The 23,251-nt window shown below is 43.6% G+C and overlaps 1 protein-coding gene across 1 annotated transcript; it reads right to left on the bottom strand.

Moving 5' to 3' along the window:
- Positions 1–6: 6 nt before the first annotated feature.
- On the bottom strand, positions 7–3,575 carry LOC105823447 (epidermal growth factor receptor substrate 15-like). Its single transcript, XM_012660650.1, is given in 2 exon segments — positions 7–1,837; positions 2,284–3,575. Coding segments are annotated over 2 exon segments (2,703 nt in total). The 5' UTR covers positions 3,559–3,575; the 3' UTR covers positions 7–409.
- Positions 3,576–23,251: the final 19,676 nt, after the last annotated feature.

Genomic DNA, 23,251 nt, shown 5'->3' with positions numbered 1-23,251 from the left:
ATTCAAATCAGGGGAGAAGACTGCAAACTTTAAGAACCCCACTGGCTATCATCAGAATAACTACAGAACAAGGGTAGCACAGGGTGAAACTATTTCTCTATACTCCAGAAGGCAGAAGCTTGGGTGCTCTAGCTTTACAAGTAAAAGTAGCTTAGGCAGGCATAGGCAGGGGCCCCAGTGAAGTTATCTCACTGGGTTACTGCTTTTACAAGAAAAAAAAGTGACAAACCTGAAATGGAGTAAAAAAAAGAAAACAAAAAACAACAAAAACCTAAAATTTTGTCACATTTAAAGGAATCTCAAACATTTTGTATTCCCATGCTCATAGGTAGTTTTGATACACACTGTAAATAGCTTCAGCATTCAGGCAGAAGAGTACTGTATTATTGACAAAGGACAAAAGAATTCTTCATGCTTCTGATATCTCAGATTTGCTGAGTGCAATGGCCAGTTCTAAGTCTTCTTGCTCTTGCTGATTCAGTCGGGCAAGCCTCTGCTCTTCCTCTTTCTCACTTTCCCTCTTGGCCCATTCAATCATATCTTCTTCAGAGGGATAAGCACTGAAGTTAGCAAAATTGCTTGGGTCAGCCTCTTTATTGGTAGTGGTAGTAGTAGAAGAAGTGAATGGATCACAAAACATATCAGGATCTTTTTCTTTGGGGCTATCGCTGCCTGGGAAAGGCTGAAATGGATCATTCAGTTTAAATGGATCAGAAGAATCCGATTTGTTGCTGGGTCTTTTCCCAGGTGGTGGTGGGCAGGGTCTTGTTGGAGTTCCGATCTTTGGTGGCAGTGCTGGGGGTACATCTTCACTTTTGACTGATGTTTTCTCAAACACATTTTTTGTAATAACCACATTGCTGACAGAGCTCAATGTGGCTGAACTAAAAGGATCTTCATTGTTGACCTGTAACAATGTGCTGAAGTCAGCAAATCCATCTCCAAAGGATTCACTTCCAAAAACAGAAGCAAAAGGGTCTGTGGCTGAATCACTTCCTGCAACAACAACTGTTCCACCAGGAGCAAAAGGATCATTGTGCTTCACTGTTTCTACCGATGTATTACTGCTATTGTTGGCTGCACTGAAAGGGTCAGTGCTTGAAGTGGCAAAAGGATCAGTGGAAGACTGCTTGAAGAAGCAGTCAGATGCAAATGGATCTGAACCTTTGAAAGGATCACCACCAAACGGATCAATTTTCCCAAAAGGATCATCCTTGAAAGGATCGCTGCCAACAAAAGGATCGGACTGGAAAAAATCCAACTTTGTATCTGCAACTGGATCTGTTAGTGAACTTGAGTCTACATTAAATGGATCTTCCTCTTTTGAATGTCTGTCACTGTCAAATTCAGGACAAACTTCTTCATTAACAGCTATAGTCAGCACTTCATTTTCATCGGTCACACCTGAAGGTGGTATTTCAGGACTACTTCTTGCTGGAGACTCCTGGTGTATGGGCTCAGACTCTAGGTTGTTCTGGCCTTCACCGTGTTCATTAAGGTTGGCTGTTTCACTGCTGCTGGTGCTGAGGCTGCAATAATCTTTTGCGCCATTTACAAGAATGCTGTGTGGGCTACTGCACCAATTTAATTGATTGTTATGATTTTCCAGATCTTTCATTTCCATCAGTTTCATTTGCATTGAACTGATTTCCTGTTGTGAATCTTGTAAGTGCTGCTGAAGAGGTTCCAGCTGAGCCTTCCCTGACTCCGCACTCTCCTCCAATTCTGCTGTTTCTTGCTGTAGGCGGCTCAGCTCTTCCCTGGCTTTGGCCAGTTCTTCTTCGTAAGTGGAGATCTGCGATTCTTGACTGGTTAATTCAGCTTTCAGAGAAGAGATCTGTAACATGGAGGTGAATGAGGAGAAAGGGGGATTATAAGAAGAGGTCATTGGGAATGACAGTAAGAGCTGAAAAAAAAAAAAAAGGAAGTCATGAAAATGTTCCATATGCAATACATTTATTTGTTTAGTTTATATTTTGGTGTTTTTAGATGTATGTTTTTGGTAGAGAAGGGTAATTAGGGGAGGGATACAGGAGAGTTGACAGCATAGATACCATATTTCCAATCAAAATTCGGAAGAACAGTACATGAAGTGCCCTTCTATTTCCACTAAAGAGGGCCTGTAATCTCCAGATGAAGCTTGTTCTATCTCCCTCATGTGCCCAAGTGCTGACTAGTTTGTCACTTAACAACAACAACAAAAAAAGTAGAGAATGTTTTCATTTTAAGCCAAGAAAAGCAACTAAGGTATAGATGCAGGCAGCAGTAAACAGCAGATGTTACCTGCTGGGCCTCCTCAGCACATTTCTTTCTGACTTCCTTGAGTTGTTCCTCCAGTTGGGCTTTCTGCTCATCCAGTTCATCAAGGAGTTCCTGTACTTGTTGTTTCTGGGCCTGTAGTTTTTGCAGATTAGTATTTTCCCTTTGAACTTCATCTTGAAGATCCTGAACCTCGCTTGTCCTCTGTTTAATAGTATCTTCTCTCTCCTTAAGGTCCTGTTCCACGTTATTCTTTTCCCTCTGTAAGTCAACTATTTCATTGTTAAGGGTATCTAGTTCCTTAATAGCAGAGAAATCTGCAACAGGACTTGATCCTATGAAGCTCTTTTGTAAACTGGCCCTGTCTGATGGTGGAATCATCTCAGGAGTAAGAATGTGAGGAGGATCAATGCCCTTTATTAACTTTTGATTGATTAAGTGAAAAGCCAATGCAAACTGATCTTTTGAAAGCTTCCCACAGTCCTTTGTGTCACATAATGCCCAAATATGGGCTAGTAAGGCAGAAGGTAAACCTGTTTTCAGGAAGATTTCACGAACCTCCAATCCAGATACAAATCCATCCATATCTTTATCAGTTTTCAGGAAGATTTCATCATATTTAGCTTTTTCTGCAGGGGATACAACCTACGTTTTTCTCTTGGAAGGTGGCACCAAGGCTGGAGGCAAGGACATTGGCACAGGTTCTTTCTCCAGTGCACGATATATCAAAAACATGGCAACTGCAAACTCATCTCTGTCAAGCATTCCATCATGGTCAATGTCACTCAATTCCCAAACTCTTCCAAGGATATCCAGAGGTAACTTAGAGTTGAGTAACACTGGTTTCACTTTATCACCGGACAGAAATCCATTCACTGGGCTTAAACTATCAAAAATTGCATCATATTTGGCCTTGTCTTCAGATTTTACTGCCCAGGGGAGTTCAGCTGCAGAGGTTCCACTGATTAGCAAAGGACTACTGGTATCATGAAATCTTGGTGGAGGAACAGCCAGGTTCAAGCTACTCAGTGAAACCTCCAATCCATTCTGGGCACATGCCACAAGACGCAAAGCAACAAAGAATTCTTGTTTGTTCAGGATACCTTTGCCATCTGTGTCGGCTAAATCCCAAATCTTTCCAAGTATCAAGTCTGGGAGCCCTGATTTTTTCAGGAAAGCGGCAGCTTCAGAAGCCAACACCCTTCCAGTATTGCCTGTATCAACCTGTCTATAGTATTTTTCATATACAGGATTCCCACTTGATAACTGTGTCAGGGAGAACTGGGCTGCCGCAGCCATGGTGTTTCCATCATGCACGGGAGGGGCAATTTTTGAATATATTTAATTTTTGAATAAGTGATATGCGTGTGCTTCAGAAATAAATGGGAAAAGAGGTGCAGTGGAAAGCTTCCTGCCATCACCGCCCATCTACCCAGTGTCCTCTCTGCCATTAACCATTATTAGTCATTTATTACAGCATCTTCTAGTGTTTCCATTCTCTCTCTCTCTTTCTCTTTGTCAGATATAGATTTTGGAAACTTATTAATGGAACTTTTCAATCATACACAAAAGCAAAGAGTAATACTGAAAGGGCTGGAACAGTCTAGGTCCAATGAACTGTCAAACAGGTACACTGGAAAAAGTAGGAATAGAATCCAACGTGAGTAGGAAGAACGTAGAGATAAAGGAAGAAGAAGGTCCGAGACCACTGAACCGGGCTGTCTCTGAAAGCAAGCTCCTATCATTTTGAGTTCGTCACAGAAACAGAAGAGGGAGCTATAGAACCACAAAGTTAGAAGAGCTATCCTGAGCCTTGCTTCCCTTCTAAACATTCCAGAAAATTATTTTTATGTAAAAGGATGGAGATCAAATCCCATTAGAAGTTATTGTAAGAAAAAAGAAGATAAGAAGCAGAATGACCTCCCTACAGACAATGAGAGAATTCCAGAAAGATGTGCCTACAAAACAAATGAGAACTCTTTATCTTAATACTGCCAAATGAGCTCAAAGAGACTAAGAAATGATACAAGATACAAAAGAACACCATAAATCAGAATGAGAACAATTCAGAAAATGAGGTAATAGAATTTGACAAAGAGTTAGAAACAAAACAAAAAGTCATTTCAGAAACATAGACTGAATTAGAAGGAACATAAGAACCAATAAATGCAACAGATAATGGCTTAAGAGACATAGATGAAAAGAAGGAAAGTTTTTTTTTTTTTTGAGACAGAATCTCGCTCTGTTGCCTGAGCTAGAGTGCCGTGGCATCACCCTAGCTCACAGCAACCTCAGACTCCTGGGCTCAAGAGATCCTCCTGCCTCAGCCTCCCAGTAGCTGGGACTACGGGCACGCACCACCGTGCCCGGCTAATTTTTTCTATATATTTTTAGTTGTCTAGCTAATTTCTTTCTATTTTTAGTAGAGACGGGGGTCTCACTCCTGCTCAGGCTGGTCTCGAACTCCTGACCTCGAGCAATCCTCCCGCCTCAGCCTCCCAGAGTGCTAGGATTACAGGCATGAGCCACCGTGCCCAGCTGAAGGAACGTTTTTAAGGTCAAAAATAAAAAGACTTCTGGTTTTAACATGGACATGTAAAGAACTGAAGAAAAGAAACTCCCATCTTTAGCTTGTGGACCTCTCCAGGCCAAAAAAAAAAAAAAAAAAAAGAGAGACTCTCATCTTACAACGAGCAAAAGCTGTGCGGGGAGGAAATTAACAAGTGTGAGAAACCGCATCAGAGAACTGAGATCACAGGACAGAGGAGCATCCTGAAATCTGGAGAGATACAGGACCAGAGCATTTGCTTACCTGCGGCTGAAGCCACTGGATGCTACATGAGCTGATAGGAAGTTTAAACTAGAAATTTTGACGAATTGCTGGAGGCCAAGTGCATGCTAAGGAGACAGTGTGAAGCTTTCAGGGACACTGGCATAGGGGAGTTCCCACCGTTTTGCAGGTTTTTACTCTAGGAACTCCACCAGGCTCTCGCAGAAAGGATAGGGAGAATCTGGAGAAAGCTTCCTCCCTGTCCCCATGGTGCAGGCTGGCGGAGGGAAACAGCAGCCATACGCTGCCTAGACTACCTGTCACCCTTCCAGAACAAAAGGCTTAATCTGCAGGGGGAAGTGTAAGCCTTCTGGGCTGTTTGAGGGACTATGTCCCAGGTGTGATATCTCTCAGTTCTTTGGGGGATCTGTGTCCTAGGATGTGGGGATTTGGGTTCTGCTTTCCACTGTCAACCTAAGTAACAAACAGAAAGGCTTTGTAAAAGAAAATGATATTTATTCAGGAATAGGGCACTGCAATGGAAATACACGTGCCATGGTAAATTAACTATGTTCGTATTCAGGAAAGTAAAGGAAGACAAAGGTTTCTAAAGGAAAAATGAGGAGGATTACATAATTGTTTTGAAATGATTATCCTTGGCTACAAGGATCAATGACAAAGATGATGCCAAAGGTTTGACAGGCAGTTGCTGGCAGATGTTCTGGAAATATTTTTTGTGTAAGGTTGTAATGATGTTTGTGCAAGGTTGTGGTTTTTGTAGTCTTTTGTGATAGTTTTTGTTATCAAGCATACAAGCATGAGAACTCTCTCTATATGGTCTTCCCCAGCTCTATCTATCAGGATTTTTTTTTCTACCCTGAGTGATTCCATTTTGATTCTGACAACTTTCACCCCAGTAATGTGAGGACCTTGAGTACTTTGGGTTTATGTTTCCAAGGTGTGAGCTCTCTGAGGCATTTGGGGGTTGATGACCCATAGTATGAGGTCCTGAGGTGTTTGGGAGCCTGTGCCACAGGACGTGAGGGCACTGAGATGTTCATGTTTCTCTGCCCCAGGCTATGAATTCCTTGGGATGCTTGGGAGTCTGAGTTTCAAGGTTTGAGGTCTCTAGGCTATATTCTAGGTCTCTAATCTATTTCCCAGGCTGTGAAGTTTCTAAACCCTTTGGAGTTCTACTTTCCAACATGTGACATCTCACACTTCCTAGAGTGTGAGTTCTCTGAGCTGGTTTATTTTTTATCATGGTATGAACTCTTTCTATCATTGTGAGGTATTTGACATTTTTATAGGTTGTTGTCCCTGAGTGTGGACATCTCTGAACTTTTGAATTTGAGGCCACAGTGCTGTTCCAAGGTGTGTTTACCATGTACCAGTTCTGTGAGGTGATTTAGCAACTATGTCCAAAATGCGAGGTTAATGAGCTCTTTGCAGTGTCTCTCTGCAAGATGTTAAATGTACAAATAATTCTGGGAGTCCGTATTCCAAGTTGTGAAACCTCAAAGGCTGATGTGAGCATTTTATCATATGGTGATATTAGCTGTTTGGGGTTTCTGTGTCCCAGGGTAGGAGGTCTCTGAGCTGTCTGAGGGACTTTGTACAGGTTACGATATCTTTAATCTCTTTGAGAGTCTCTATATCATGGTGTGTGGTATCTGAGTTACTTGGGTCTTTGTTCCATGGAGTGAAATCTGAGTTCTTTTGTGGCCTGTGTCCCATGTTGTGAGGTCTCTGAGCTCTTGGGGGATCTGTGTCTAAGGTGTGAGGCCTCAAAGCTGTCGGGTGCCCTGTTTTTTAAATTGTGAATTCTCCAAGCCAATTTGTTTATTTTATACCTGGGTATGCAGCCTCTGAGTTTCTTGGCGTTCTGCTATCCAGGATGTGGGGATTGTCAACCTTTGTGGGACTCTTTCCCTGATGGTCAGGTTTGATATTCTGAGAGTCTATGTCCCTGAGTGTGGAGGCTCTTGCATTTTAAGGTTTTTAATCCTGTTTATTGTTTGGAGGTATGTTTCAGACCTCTGAGCTGATTTTGTATGTGTGTCTAGAATGTGAGTCACTCAGCTGTTGTCTAAGATGTGTGATACCCAAGCATTTTATGGGTCCGTATCTCTGTATGCATGGTATCTGAGGTTGTTTGGGGGATTCTATCATAGGGTGATATCTCTCCTCTGTCTAAGAGTCTGTATCCAGGATGTGTGGTCTTTGACCTCTATCTAGGACTGTATCTCTGGGTATAAGTTCTCTCTGATAATTTTGTAGGGCCGAGTCATATAATGAGCTCATCGAACTGAATTAAGTTTTGCATCCCAGGGTCTGATATTTGTATTCTTTCAGGATTTCTGTGTCCCAAGGTGTGAGGTCTCAAATCTGTTTGGGATTTTGTGTCTCTACTCACCATATGTGGTCTGTGAAGTTCTTGTGGGTAAGTGTTTTAGGGCGTGTAGTTTCTGAGGTGTTTGGGACCTGGTGTGTGATGCCTCTGAGCTCTCTGAGGATTTGTGCCCGGTGTGTGAAGTATCTGAGGTGATTGGGGAGTCTCTTTCTAGATTTTGAGATCCCTGACATTTTGGCAGGGTTGTGTCAGGGTTTGAGGTCTCAGAACTCTTGGGGGTATGTGTCCAACATGTGCGGTATCTCAGCAGTTTGCAGGTGCATTCCAGGTTATGAGGCCTCTGTTCTATTCTACTGGGAGTGTGTGTCTCAGGGCTTGAGGTCTCTGATCTTTTGGGAGATTTGTGTCCAGTCTGTGAGGTACCTGAATTTGGGAGGCTCTGTCCATGGTTGGAGGTTTCTGAGATTTTTAGAATCTGTATCGGGATTGGAAGTCAGAGCAGTTTGGGAGGATGTGTCCATGATAAGTTGTCTTTGGTATGCCTAGGGGTCTGTATCCATGGTTGCGAAGTCTCCAAGACATTTTAGTGTCTGTTTTTTAGGGTATGGTCATTATTATAGTTGGGATACTAGAGGGAATGAGCTGAAACAATAGGAGGAGGTTGTCAGAGCGTGGGATGTATGAATGTGATATTGTACTTGTTCCAGTTTAGGTGATGATGTCATGGTTTTCTCTGTGGGAGCAAGTGGCTGAGGAGATCACTGGAGGAGAAGGGGTCAAGGAAGTGAGAGGCCAGGTCTTTGGAAGGATCATTTAAGTAAAAACAAAATCACCAATGGTCAAGGAAGGGGTGGAATTGGAGAGAGTAATAGTAAGCCAGGAGTTAGAATTCTAGAGAAATGAGGGTTGGTAGATGATTTCCATAAATCAAGACTCTCATGACATGAGAGTCAAAACTGGGAGGTTTTAGGAAGAAGGGAGGGAGAATTATTTGAAAGTGTTCTCTGTACACTAAGGGTTTTTAAAAGAACTCTTATATTGAAGAAGGGATGATTGACTCTCATCATTTTACAAACCCCTAATGAATTAATGGATCCAGGCAATGGCCATCTAGGGCCACACAGTCATAAGAAACAAAGCCAGATGTATGTTCCTCCTGGTGGAAGAACTCACAGCATTACCTATCAAGGATTCTTACCCCAAAATTGAACCTGTAGCAGATCAACCTCTAGATCCAACTACTAAGTTTATAGAAATCTAGGTGACAGAGGAACATGTTGAACAAGACCATGGGAAGTAACCAGCCTGATGCAGGTTTCCTTGAGGTCTCTGCTCGAGTGTTATCTCCTCAGTGAGGCCTGCCCTGACCATCTCATATAAACTAGCCAGCCCTCCCTATCCCCAGTCACCTGACACTCCCTCTCCCTTTAGCTTGGCTTTGCACTCAATATCACCATCTGAGTTTGTTTGTTTGTTTCTTTCTTTTGAGACAGAGTCTCACTCTGTCTCCCTGGGTAGAGTGCAATGATATCGTCATAGCTCACTGCAGCCTCAAACTCCTGGGCTCAAGCGATCCTCCTACCTCAGCCTCCCAAGTATCTAGGACTATAGGCATGCACCACTGACCTGGCTAATTTTTTATTTTTTGTAGAGATGGGGTCTTACTCTTGCTCAGACTGGTCTCAAACTCCTGAGCTCAAGGGATCCTCCCACCTTGGCCTCCCAGATAGAAGAACTAAAATTAGAAAGAGGTTGAAAAGGTAAAAATGGTTGTCTCTAGGGCTGGGACCGGGGTTAAGGAAGTAGAAACTTTGCTTTCCACCACAAGCCCCTCAGAATGTGGGACTTATAAATTACTGTGGAAAAAATGTCTGAAGGGAACCTCAGTTGTGTAGGTCCTGTTAGGGAGTTAGATTCTCTCTTTTTTTTTCTTTTTTAAAAAATTGAGGTAAAATTCACGTAACACAAAATTAACCATTGTAAAGTGAACAATTCGGTGGCAGTTTGTACATTTAAAATGTTGTGCAACCACCACCTCTATCTAGTTTCTGTCTTTATTTTATTTATTTATTTATTTTTAGAAACAGGTTCTTGCTCTGTCGCCCAGGCTAAAGTGCAGTGGTGTGATCATAACTAGGACTACAGGAGCGTGCCACCATGCCCCAGGTCTTGCTGTGTTGTCCAGGCTGATCTCAAACTCCTGAGCTCAAGTGATCCTCCTGCCTCGGCCTCCCAAAGTGCTGGGATTATAGGCATGAGCCACTGCACCCAGCCTCCAGTTTCAAAACATTTTCATCACCCTAAAACCTGTACTCATTAAGTAGTCTCTCCCCACACCCGCCTCCCCCCTCCCACCAGCCCCTGGCAACCACTAATCTACGTTCTGTCTTTATGGATTTACCTATTCTGGGATCATATGATGTGTGACCTTTTCTGTCTGACCTCTCTTACACAGGGTACTGTTTCCAAGGTTCATCCACATTGTAACATGTATCATTGAGAACTGCGAAACTCTGGGCACACGACAAGTCTATCCAAACCCCTGCACTGAGAGACTTGACCAAACTAGCATGGCTTCTAGCAAGATAAGGCCATGTCCCTAGAATGACTCCAGCTCCCCATTAAAATGCCTGTGCGAGAAAGCTCAATGTTGCCAGGGAATTTTACTATTTGTTTAAGCCAATCCTTGATGATAGGCCCTGACCTCCCTCTCTTAGAGCATTTAATAAAAAGGGCTTACAATTGTGGATGCATGTATCTTACAACTCAGAAACGTCTCTCTCAAGGATCCGAGAGTCATTCCTTTGAAATGTAATCATCAGGAAGGACAGGGCCTCCCTCTCCCAGTCTGTGTGGGGGGATGGAATCCAGCTAGCAGCCACAGCTGGCCTACTCACATTTACACTGGCCAGCCTTTTGTACTTTTTCACTTCTCTGACTCCACTGAGCCCCAGCTCTCCCTACTCCCTCATTCTATCTTTAAAATACCCAAATCGCTGCACAAATTGGAATGGAGCTCAGCTCTCTCCCCTACTATCAGTAGTTACTGAATAAAATCTGTTTTCACCACATTTAACTAATATCTGGCTTTGTTTATCTTTGACATCATGTAGCATGCACTTCATTCCTTTTTATGGCTGAATAATATTCCATTGTATGTGTATACAGACTGAGCATCCCTAATCTGAAAATGCAAAATCTGAAAGGCTCCAAAATCCAAATTTATTGAGCACTGAAATGACGCCACAAGTGGAAAAGTCCACACCTAAGTACTTAACACAAACTTAGCACAAAATTATTAAAAACATTATATAAAATTACCTTCAGGCTATGTGCATAAGGTATATATATGAAACATAAATGAATTTTGTATTTAGACTTGGGTCCCATCCCTAAGATATCTCATTATGTGTATGCAAATATTCCAAAGTCTAAAAAAGTCTGAAATCCGAAACACTTCTGGTCCCAAGCATTTCAGATAAGGGATACTCAACCTGTACCACAAGTTGTTTATCTGTTCATCTGGACATTTGGGCTATTTCCACCTTCAGCTGTTGTGGATGCTGCTGCTATGAACATGTGTTGGATGTATTTGTTTGAGTACCAGTTTTCAGTTCTTTTGGGTATATACCTAGGGGTGGAATTGCTGTATCATTTGGTGATTCTATGCTTACCTTTTAGAGGAACTGCCAAACTATTTCCATAGTGGCTGAACCATTTTATATTCCCACCAGCAATGTATGAGTGTCTCAATTTCTCCATATCCTCGCCAATACTTATTTTCTGTTTTGTTGATTATAGCTATCCTAGTGGTGATGAAGTGGTACCGTATTTTGGTTTTGATTTGCATTGCCCTAATGACTAATGATGTTGAGTATCTTTTCATGTGCTTCTTGGCCATTTGTATTATATATCTTCTTTGCAGAAATGTCTATTCAGGTCTTTTGCCCATTTAAAAAACCAGGTTGTTTTTCTTTTTGTTGTTGAATTGTAAGAGTTCCTTTTATATTCTGGATACTTGACCCTTATCAGATATATGATTTGCAAATACTTTCACCTATTCTGTAGGTTGTCTTTTCACTTTTCCTGATAATATCCTCTGATGCACAAAAGTTTTTAAATTTGATGAAGTCCTATTTATCTATTTTGTTATTTTGTCTTTACTTTTGGTGTCACGCCTAAGAATCCATTGCCAAACCAAGGGCATGAAGATTTACTAGAGCCTCTTCTTGAATAGTGTTCAGCTTGTGGTTCTCAGTATCTTGCAAAAGCTCCACTTTCAGATGGACATTGCCACTCCTCATCTTTACTTCCTGACCCCCAATGGCGAGAGGCCACCCTGCTGCCCAGGACCCTTCCCTAGATGCCCGATCATTAGCTGATGAAGTCAACCTGTGCCTCGGGAATTTTTCTCCCCAGAATTTTGCCTTGCCATCATTCATGCTGCTGTCTCTGGCTGTCGAACAGCTGCTGTGAGTTGACCTAGACTTGGTTTTGGTGTTTGGTACCACTTGGGACTAGAAGGAAACTCAAAATTTCCCTAAATCTTCAAGAATTCAGCACATTGATTTTACAGCAAATTAGCTTTTGTCAGTTGGATTCTAGGAGATTTGATGGTTTTGGTGAATTGGTCATTTAGTCAATTGGGTTTCAAAAAGAAAGTGCTATCTTTTGGTAATAAAGAAGAAGAAATAAGAATATAGACATGTATCTGCTTCTTTCTGTAGAAAGAAACACAGGAAGGATAAACTATAAAGGAATGCACTTGTTTACCCCAGGGCCAGGGTGGCCATATGGAAACTCTGAAAGCCCCTTTGTTTCTGCCACTTTCAGGGTCTATGTGAGGTGGGAGCAGGCGAACCCTCCCTGGAGGGACTCTGGGCCTGCCCCTCAGCCCAGGCCAGCAAAGGCTCCTCTTAGCTCAACAGCGCCTCCACATTGCTTATCTGGGCAGGCATGATTAGGGCAAAGTCCCTACCTAGCACTCCTCCCACCCCCCTGCCGTGAGCTCCCTGGGGGGCGCGGGTAGGGAGTGTGCCCAGTGTGGGAACTGCCTGGAGCAGGTTGGCCTGGTGCCATTGACCTGACTGTTTCTGTGACTTCACCTTCAGTCCAATCCATTCTGCCCTCCTGGGAGCCATGGGCAGTGAGATCAACAGCTGGGGGTGGCGGGAGATTGGAGTTCATATCTAACACCAGGAGATCTTTTAATTCATCCAACCAATTCCTTATTGAGTACCTACACTGTCCTAGGTGCTGGGGACATACCATGGTGAACAGAACAGACATCGATCCCTGCCCTTGAGGAGCTGCCATTCTGGCAGGGGCAGCAAACAGTGAAGATGTCAGGTGGTGATTGATTCCCTGAAGAAAATGAAACAGGGAGGTGAGGTAGAGAGGATGGAGTTGGGTGGGCACTTACTAACAGTGAGACGTGAACTGAGACTGGAACCATGATCTGAAGGAACCAGCTGTGCATTGATTTGGGGGATGGATGGGTGTTCTAGGCAAGGACAGTGTAAAGGTCCTGAGTTGGGAATGAGCTTGACTAGTGACAAGGATTCAATAGGGCAGAAATACTTGAGGCTCAGATTTTGTCAGGCACACACTCCAGTTTGGCCCAATCTGCTAGCTCAGGGAAAAGGGCAAAGAGAAAAGGAGGGAGGGGAGAGGCTCTCCTAGAGCATGGCAGCTGCAAGTGGTGGCGGGAAGGGCCTTGGGCACATGAGGTGGTATGGGTTTATGGCATTTGGATGGCTCTGCTAGGGTGGGGCCAGTATAGAATTAAGCCTTGAGGGCTGGTTAAGTCAGGGTTAGAATCAGGGAGAAGGGAGGGGTGGGCAGGGAGAGTAGGGCCTTCCTTCCTTCTCTCCCTCCGTGGGGAAGTCCTGCACCTGGGGAGACCTCTGGGTGCAGGTAGCAGGTGCCTTCTATGCAGTGGATCACCTGACTCCTGTGACACATGCCTGAGGCTGCAAGGTGGCAGCCTTGCCCTATGGGAGTGGGTGGGAAGATTATACATGAGGGTCTTCTTGCTATCTCTCTCTTTCCAGTCAGAGGCACAGACACATAGATAGAGGTCAGCACAGGCACAGCCCCTGAGTCACCCAGACATGTACGTACAGTGACCATGAGATATTCATGCACACAGACCCATACAGACTCACGGCACAAACACATAGACACACAGAATGCACACGCACTCTAACATATGGCGACAGCAAACAGAGACATATGAAGAGACACCCAGTATAGTGACCATCAGTCACTAACAAAGAGACACAAGTCACACTGAGACCCACATGCCATACAGAGACACATAACCCATGAGCGTAGACGTGGGCAGAGCACACACAGGCCGACATACAGCAATACGTAATGCAGACCTGTGCGGACACAGCCACACAGATACACACACACAAGCAGAGGTACTAAGAAACAAAGGGGCATGCAGGGGCCTCACACATACCCAGATCTGGCCAAAGAAATTCTCCCAAAATGCACTATACTGTCACACATAGGCATGCAGAAGGGGATATGGTCATGCATGCCCAGTGATATACAGTGTCTTTTTTGGGGATGTGGCAACCATTGGCATTCACTGATGGATTCATCATTTCATTAGAAGCTAAGCTGGAGTTTTGCTTGTTGAATTAAATGAAGAGAGGGACAATAAAAAAGAGGAATCATAATTATAGAGCCTAGAATTTAAGGGTAAGGAGGGAAGTGAGGACATGGGAGAGGTGTGGTTGGGAATGATAGTGGATCATTGGGAAAAAAATTTAAAAAATTAAAAAAATAAAAAAAATGAAAGAAAGAGAGAGGTATGCAACACTGAAAAGGTAGTAGGGTCAATAAACTGTAGGTCTTAATGGGGTTTTAGGGTGTGATGGTTAATTTTATGTGTTAATTTGACTAGACCATGGGGTGCTTCCTTTTCCTGTGACTTTATACTCTGCTGGCCTAGAGATCTCAATTTCAGAGGGAGGAATGCTTCTCCCAGGAGACACAACAATAATTCCACTGAACTGGAAGTTAAGACTGCCACCGACCACTTTGGGCTCCTCATGCCTTCAGAGTTGCTGTGCTGGCTGGGGTGATTGATCCTGACCACTGAGGAGAAATTGGACTGCTATTCCACAACGGAGGTAAGGAAGAGTATTCTGGAATACAGGAGATCCCTTTGGGCATCTCTAAGTATTATCATTCTCTGTGATTAAGGTCAATGGAAAACTACAACAACCTAATCCAGGCAGGACTACAAATGGCCCAGCCCATTCAGGAATGAAGGTTTGGGTCACCCTGCCAGGTAAAGAACCATGGCCAGTTGAGGTGCTTGCTGAAGGCAAAGGGAATACGGAATGGGTAGTGGAAGAAGGTGGATATGAATACCAGCTATGACCACATGACCAGAAATGAGGACTGTAATGGTCGTGAGTATTTCCTCTTTATCTTATCATGAATACATTTGTACGCACACACAAATCTATTCTTTGTTTTCTTCCCTCCCTTGTCCCCATATCATATAATGTAAGATATATTAACTTTACATCATAGTTAAGTTATGCAATATCAAGGAGAAGAGTAAACATCACTCAAAGACTTTACATCTTCTTCTGGGGAAAGGGTTAATGTGTTTTCAGTTGTATGTAGGATAGTTATGTTGGCAGAATTATGATCTTGTTATTGTCTTCATTTGGAGATTAAGTATGGTTTAAGGGGATGAGTGTAGATGTCAAGTTGACAAGGGTTGCGCTTGTGATGGTTACTTCTATTATATATGTTAACTTGAATGGGTCACAGGGTGCACAGATATTTAGCTACACATTATACTGGGTGTTACTGTGAGGGTGTTTTGGATGAGATTAGCAGTTAAATCAGTAGACTGAATAAAGCCGATTGCCCTCCCTAATGCGTAGGCCTCATCCAATCAAAAACCTGAATAGAACAAAAAGGCTGACCCTCCCTGGAGTAAGAGAATTCTCCTGCCTGACTACCTTCCAACTGTGACATTGGTTTTTTCCTACCTTTGGTCTCAAACTGAAACATTGGCTCTTCCTGGGTCTCAAGCCTATTGGCCTTTGACCTGAAACTGCACCATTGGTTTTCCTGGGTCTCAGGCCTTAGGACTGGGACTGAACACACTGTCAGCTCTCCTGGGTCTCAAGCTTGCCAACTCACTCTGTATATCTTAGGACTTGTCAGCCTCCATAATTGTGTGAGCCAATCCTTACAATAAATCTCCCCTGATATATGTATATATATTTGCATGCTATTGGTTCTATTTCTCTGAAGAACTCTAACTAATACAAAGGGGAGATGAACTGGAAGTGGAAGAGGTCACACAAGGGTGGGGAACCTGTGGCCTTGGGGCCTCATGTGGCCTTCTGGATCGTTGAGTGTGGCTTTTTGACTGAATCCAAATTTTACAGAACAAGTCCTTTTTGTAAAGGATTTGTGTGAAGTTTGGATTTGGTTGAGGGGTCACACTTGGGGATCTGGAGGGCCACATGTGGCCTTGAGGCCACAGGTCCATCACCCCTGTAAGGGCACAATTTCGAAGGAGAAGAGCTCATAAAACAGAGAGACCAGAGGGTTAGATTGTGGATTTTGAATCCATCATCAATGTGGATTTTGAAACCACCAAGAATTCTGGAAAAGAGATATTGGAGAGAGTGATGGTAAACAGGAATAAAATTGTCAAAAACCAGGCTGAGCACGGTAGCCCACACCTGTAATCCTAGCACTTTGGGAGGCCAAGGCAGGAGGATTGCTTGAGGCCAGGAGTTCGAGACCAGCCTGAGCAAGAGTGAGGCCCCGTCTCTACTAAAAACAGAAAAATTAGCCAGATGTGGTGTTGCATGTCTGTAATCCTAGCTACTTGGGAGGCTGAGGCAGGATGATCGCTTGAGACCAGGAGTTTGAGGTTGCAGTGAGCTTTGATGACTCCACTGCCTGGGTGACAGAGCAAGACTCTGTCTCAAAAAGAAAAAAATCCTTAAAGACCAAAGGGGAATGATGAGGGTCTTGGTAGATGGCTGTAATGAAGGTTGTGTAGTCCATTTCTTGTGCCTCAGAGGAGCTGGGGGATTTCCCGAGGAGGGAGGGAGCATGGTCTGAGGGGAGTGCATGAAGTGCAAGGACAACACCTATGCCTCCGAAATCACTGGGATGAACAATGTAGGAGAGAAAACTGGCTACTGCTTGAAAGAGCTGCAGTATTGTCAAGGAATATCTATCCATGTTCCCATTGGAGCAAGAAGGTGAGCTTCCAGAAGGCAAAGGTAGCACGTGCCTGTAGTCCTAGCTACTCTGGAGGCTGAGGAGGGAAGATCACTTGAGCCTAGGAGTTCAAGGCTGGAGTGAGCTATGATCACATCTATGAATAGCCTCTGTACTCTAGCCTGGGCAACATAGTGAGACCCTGTCTCTCTCTCTAAAAAAAAAAAAAGACAAAAGAAAAAATCCATAAACAAAACCCAAACAAATAAACAAAAACAGAAGGCAAAGTCTCAGGACATGGGTCAGAAAAGCGTATTTGGAGACTTATGTTTCCAATCATGATAGACTAACAGGAGCTAGATTTATTCTCTTGCCTCAAACAACTAAAATAATAATCAGATAAAATATATAAAACAATGCTTTCCAGACTTTAGACAACAGGAAGCATGGGACCATGATCCCTGACAGAAGGGAACAAATGAGTGAACCATATGATTGTTGCCTGGAGAGAGTTTCCAGGTGCAGTGCAGGGAGAGGTAACTCAAAAAGAACCTGATGGTCTCTCTGAGTTTAGAAAACGTAGCTATGAGTTTGTGGCAGTAACAGCAGCTAGAATTCACCAGACAGCACACAGTATCATAGAGGAGAGAGTTGCACAGAGAGAAAAAGCTCTGGAGATCTACAGAGGGTTCCTTTCAAGTTTTCACCTGAATTCTGATCAGCACACCTATGTGAGGAAACTACCTAAGGCCCAGGGAAAGACCACTGAAAAGGATCAGGAGGCATAATCCTCAGAGCCAGGAACAATTCATCTGCACACCAGCCCGAGTGGAAAACCTCGTAACACATGAGACATTGAGTAGAAAGCCCAATATTGCCTCAGTACCAAATTAGCTCTACAATAAAGGCTTTTCAGGTCCTGCTTAAAAAACTTAAAAGCAATCCTTAAAAAGATCAAATTGATTGTGTCCTAGAACAAGACCAAAAAATATTTTTAAAAAGTACAAAAGATTTCAGCACCTAATAAGGTAATATTTACAATGTCTGGCATCCAATAAATTATCAGGCATGCAAAGAAGCAGGAAAATATAACCCCTAATGAGGAGAAAAATAATCTATAGAAAATGACCCAGAAATGACCCAGGTGATAGAATAAGTAGACAGGACATTAAAACAGCTGTTATAAATGTACTCCATACATCAAGAAGGTAGAGGAAAGCATAAGCATGGCTGAAATAGAGCACCCAAGGAAGGCCCTTCCCCCTGCCCAGGCCCTGCCCCACCTCAATTCAGAGCTGAGAACAGTCCTTGTTGGAAAGAATTTGTCTGTGCCTCATTGAATGGCAGAAAGTGCTGGAAATATGCTCTCTGGGACTTGCCAGAAATCCACCCTCTAGGGTGCCTGAGAAAGCTGTTCATGGGGAGGTGTCTCACTGGAGGCACTCCACCACTAAACTACCTGAGGGAGGGTGCCCGGGGAAGTTTCTGGCTATGGGGTGCTGTTGGCTGCCATGCACTACAAAAGCTGGAAAATGCAGAAGCTGTGAATGCTTCAGGAGCCAGAGGCAAAGTGCTACTAAACCCTCTGATGGGAGATTCCAGGGAAAGCTGCTGGCCACTGGGCGCTGCTGGTCTCCATGCACTGCGGAGGCACGCACTGGAGAAGCTGTGAGTACTGGGTGCTGGAGAAAGCTGCGAACACTGCATGAACCTGCTGATTGCGCACTTCAGAACAAACCCAGAAGCAAAACTTTTTTCCTTCTTGCGGTGTCGCTCCAGTGCCCTCTACTGGCAAAGCTTCAGTGCCAGTTGGCAAAGGAAAAATGTGTCAATGGACCAGATCCATTTTCACAGAGCAGGCACAAAGGGTGAATTTGAAGCCAAGAGGCAAAAATTGGTAAGTGGCACAGTCCACCCCTTTGACTTCTCAGCTTCCATGTGCACCCTTCTACACACATTTGGATTCTTGTACAACAAAACAACTTTATTTCTACCTAACAACTTTATTTTTATACCTAGAAGATATAGCTATTCTTCTTACAAGAGACGAAGTTGCTACCCAACTGAGGAGACACATAGTTGCAAGAGTCATTGTATCCATCACTGTCTATATTAATTACTCCTCAAATTTAGTCACAGTCCCACTGATATTCTGTTACCTAAAGAGTAAATTGTAAAATTAACTTCCAATAACTACTTGTATATAAAATAAAAATGGGAAAGAGAGAGAAAAAGAAAATGGCTAGTGTATGCAAATAAACACATACATATATCACAAGCAAAAAGAAAATAAGCAAAGCTACTATATAGTACTCATTTCTGTAACTGATCATGAAGCTGTAATTGACATCTATGGCTTCCTTCTTCTACTCTCCATTCTGTATTTCCCTTGCTTTCATTCAGAACCTCAGATGCTTTCTTCTACCTGGTGGAGTCACCCAAACTTTCATTCCTGAAGGGTCTGAGTCCTTGATCATCCTGCCTGTTTTGGGTTGCTGTAGTTCTTCATTAGCATTTGCTATTAGGTATGGAAGTACTAAGAGCCACCCTAGATAATTCTCTGGGTTGCAGACATGGTCCTTCTTTTTTTTTTTTTTTTTTTGAGACAGAGTCTCACTCTGTTGCCCTGGCTAGAGTGAGTGCCGTGGCGTCATCCTAGCTCACAGCAACCTCAAACTCCTGGGCTCAAGCAATCCTCCTGCCTCAGCCTCCCGAGTAGCTGGGACTACAGGCATGTGCCACCATGCCCAGCTAATTTTTTCTGTATATTTTTAGTTGTCCAGATAATTTCTTTCGATTTTTTTTTAGTAGAGACGGGGTCTCGCTCTTGCTCAGGCTGGTCTCGAACTCCTGAGCTCAAACAATCCGCCTGCCTCGGCCTCCCAGAGTGCTAGGATTACAGGCGTGAGCCACCGCGCCCGGCCTAGACATGGTCCTTCTTGAATCCATTGTGTAGCAATAGCCCAATTCCACTCGGTAATTAGGATCAACCATTCAAGCCAGTAATTTAACACTCACTTTTTTTGTCTGTAGCTTCATTGGCATAAGGAACCCAAGATGTCCAAAGTACTTTACCTTCCAATTCAGTGGAATCATTGTTGTGTCCCCTGGTAAGAAGCATTCTACCCTTGGGGACTAAGATTTCCAAACTAGCAGAGCTCAAAATTGCCAAGAGAGGAAGCAAAAATTCTGTGAGTGGGTTATTAGTTGTGAGAGGAGCCACTCCCGCTTATACCCCTTGATTCCAGGAGTCATTTATTCTGGCTATGAGGGACATAACACTATATAATAGTCTCTAACTTAAAGTATATACTATGTCCTAAAAAATAGAATCCCATCCTTTTGGGGTATTGTTTCCCAACAAGCATCATAACCAAGTCTTCAGTAAGCCATTCCACCTTTCTATTAGGCCAGCTGCATTAGGATGATGTGATACGTGGTAAGACCAGTTAATTCCATAAGCATGAATCCATTGCTGTACTTGCTTTGCTATGAAATGAGGCTGTGGATCAGAAGCAATGCTGTGCAGAAGAGACTACAGATGGTGCTGCTGGCACAAGCATTATGGGAAGCGAAGGGAAAACTATATCCAGAAAATATGTCTGTTCCTGTGAATGTGAATCTCTGTTCCCCTCCATGATAGAAGAGGTCCAATGTAATCTACCTGCCACCAGGTGGCTGGCTGGGCCCCACAGGGAATAGTGCCATACTGGAAACTCAATTTTGATCTCTCCCATTGGCAGATTAGGCACTCAGCAATAGCATTAACCATGCCATTGTTGGTAAGGGGAAGCCCATATTGTTGAGCACAGGCAAAGTTTCCATCCTTGCCACTATGGCCTCTGTTCATGGGCGCATTGAGCAAATACGGGGTGGCTGGTAAAAGAGGCTGACTGATATCTACAGAGTATATCATTTTTGTCCACTGGATTCTAAGGGTCTCCTGTGTAATGTATGCCTTTTGCTGGGCATTTACATGGGACACAAATATCTTCACTGTATGTGCCCATTCAGAGAGGTCCATCCACATATCTCTTCCCCAGACTTCCTTGTCACCCATCTTTCAATCCTATTCCTTTCAAGTCCCTGACCACATGTCATTGTAGTTCCATACTTGTGGCCATATCTCACTCCAGACATAGTGAACAATTAAATATACTGCTTTCTGTTCTGCCCACTGGAGAGGATATTCCTTCACCACTGTCATTCAGAGTCACCCCTGAGCAGACCCATAATGCTGCATCTGTCCACTCTCAGATGGTATCAGCATATCATGCAGACCCATAAATAAGCCAGTTTTCCTTACATAATCAATGGGTCATAAGGAACACTCCATAATACCATAAGCATGGGTTGAAGGAGAGGAGGCAATACAATAGGAGTTGGTGTCAAAGGAGTCTGAACTACCAGCTCGTGCAACTTACTTGTACATCTAGACCTGTTCAACTTGGTCTTTTATATGCTATTTTTATTTGATAGTAGATTGCTGCTATGTATGCCTAAGCTTATAGCTATGTGGGTCAGAGAACATACCAGTTAATGATGAGAATCTCAGGCTGTATGATCACCTAATATCTCATGGTTAGGTGTTTCAGTCTCTGCCAAGGCCCAGTGATAAGCCAAAGCTTTTTCTTAAAAAGAGAATAGTTCTCTGTAAAAGAGGGCACAGGCTTGCTCTAAAATCCTAGAGGCGTATGCTGTGATTCTATTATTGGTGCTTGCCAGAAACTCCAAACAACATTCTTATTTGTCACAGACACTTCACGTATCATTGGATCTGCTGGATCATAAGGTCCAAGTGGAAGAGCAGCTTGTTTGGCAGGCTGAACTGCATTATCTTGTCTGGTCCTATTCAAACCTGGAAACCTTGGGCGGATTTGAAGCAGCATATTCAAATGTTGCCTCCAAAATACAAAAGGCCTACCAAGGGTTGTAACTCTTTGTTTGTGGTAGGAGGTGTGAGGTACAGCAACTTGTGGGGATATTTTGGGGGAATATTTTGACATGCTCCACACTATTTAACTCCTAGAAACTTTATTGAGGTGGCAGGCCTTTGAATTTTTGTGGGGTTTATATCCAACTGTATTAGGCAGGGTTCTCCAGAGAAACAGAACCAATATGATGTGTATATATTTAGAGAGAAATTTATTTTAAGGAACCGGCTCATGTGATTATAGAAGGTGGAAAGCCCAAAATCTGCAGGATAGGCTGGCAGTCTGGAGCCCCAGTGAAGAGCCGATGTTGCAGTTCAAGTTCAAAGGCCTTCTGCTGGCAGAATTCCTTCTTGCTAGGGGGAGATCAGTCTTTGTTTTATTAAGGCCTTCAACTGATTAGATGAGCCTCACCCACATTATGGAGGGCAATCTGTTTTACTCAGAGTCCACTGATTTACCTGTTAATCTCATCCAAAAAACACCTTCACAGAAACATCTAGAATGTTTGGCCAAATATCCAAACAATGTGTTCCAGCCAAGTTGACACATAAAATTAACCATCACATTAGCCCTTTCATTTTCACTAAGGCATTTAAAGTACTTGCTACTTCCTGCTCACCAGATCCACTCAGCATGTCGTCAATGTAATGGCCCAGAGTGATGTTTCATTGAGTGTCAAGATGATCAAGGTCTCTGCAGACTATATTATGTCAGAACAGGAGAATTGACATAGTCCTGAGGCAACACTATGAAGTTAAACTCTTGTTCTTGCTGGATAAAAGCAAAGGGTTTCTGGTAGTGCTTAAAAATTGGTGTGGAGAAAAAGTCATTAGTCAGGCTGGTATCTGAATACCAAATCCCAAGGGTTGTGCTGAGTTGTTCCAATAAAGATACTATATCTGGGACAGGACCTACAATTGGAGTCCCCATCTGATTAAGTTTACAACAGGCCACAGATAGTCCAAGATTCATCTGACTTCTGTATAGGCCAAACTGGTGAGTTAAATGGAGATGTGAGATTTGAAAGAGGTGGAGCAAAATGGCTGAATAGAACCCCTCCAGCAATAGTCCCCCCTCAGGAACACCAAATTGAATAACTATTCACTCAAGAAAGCGCCTTCATAAGAACTAAAAATCAGGTGAGTGATCACAGTACCTGGTTTTAACATCATATCAAGGAAGGAGGCACTGAAGAAGGTAGGAAAGACAGTCTTGCATTGCCAATGCCACCTCCCATCTCTGGGCACTGCCGGGTTGAGAGAGAATCTGTATGCTTGGGGGAGGGAGAATGAAGTGATTGTGGGACTTTGCATTGGAACTCAGGGCTGCCTTGCCCCAGGGGAACACAACACAGGGCAGAATTCTGCCCCTCCCCAGTGGTAGGATCCTGAGTTCTGGTTAGCTCCAATAGGGGCTGACTACAGTGGCCTGGAGCCTGGAATAAATTTGAAAGTCAGTCAGGCCACAAGGACTGCAGTCCTTGGGCAAGTCCTGGTGCTGTGCTGGGCTTGGAGCCAGTGGACTTAGGGTGCATGTGACCCAGTGGGACACCAGCTGTGGTGGCCAGGGGAGTCCCTGCATCACCCCTCCCCCAACTCCAGGCAGTGCAGCTTGGGGAGAGACTCCTTCTGGTTGGGGAAAGGAAAGGGAAGAGTACAGAGGTCTTTTTTTTTTTTTTTGAGACAGAGTCTCACTGTGTTGCCCAGGCTAGAG

The sequence above is a fragment of the Propithecus coquereli genome, unplaced genomic scaffold, assembly GCF_000956105.1.
Source record: "Propithecus coquereli isolate 6110/MARCELLA unplaced genomic scaffold, Pcoq_1.0 Scaffold671, whole genome shotgun sequence".
Classification (NCBI taxonomy): Eukaryota; Metazoa; Chordata; class Mammalia; order Primates; family Indriidae; genus Propithecus; species Propithecus coquereli.
The sequence above is the reverse complement of the archived record's forward strand: the minus strand, read 5'-3'. Positions and strand labels throughout refer to the sequence as shown.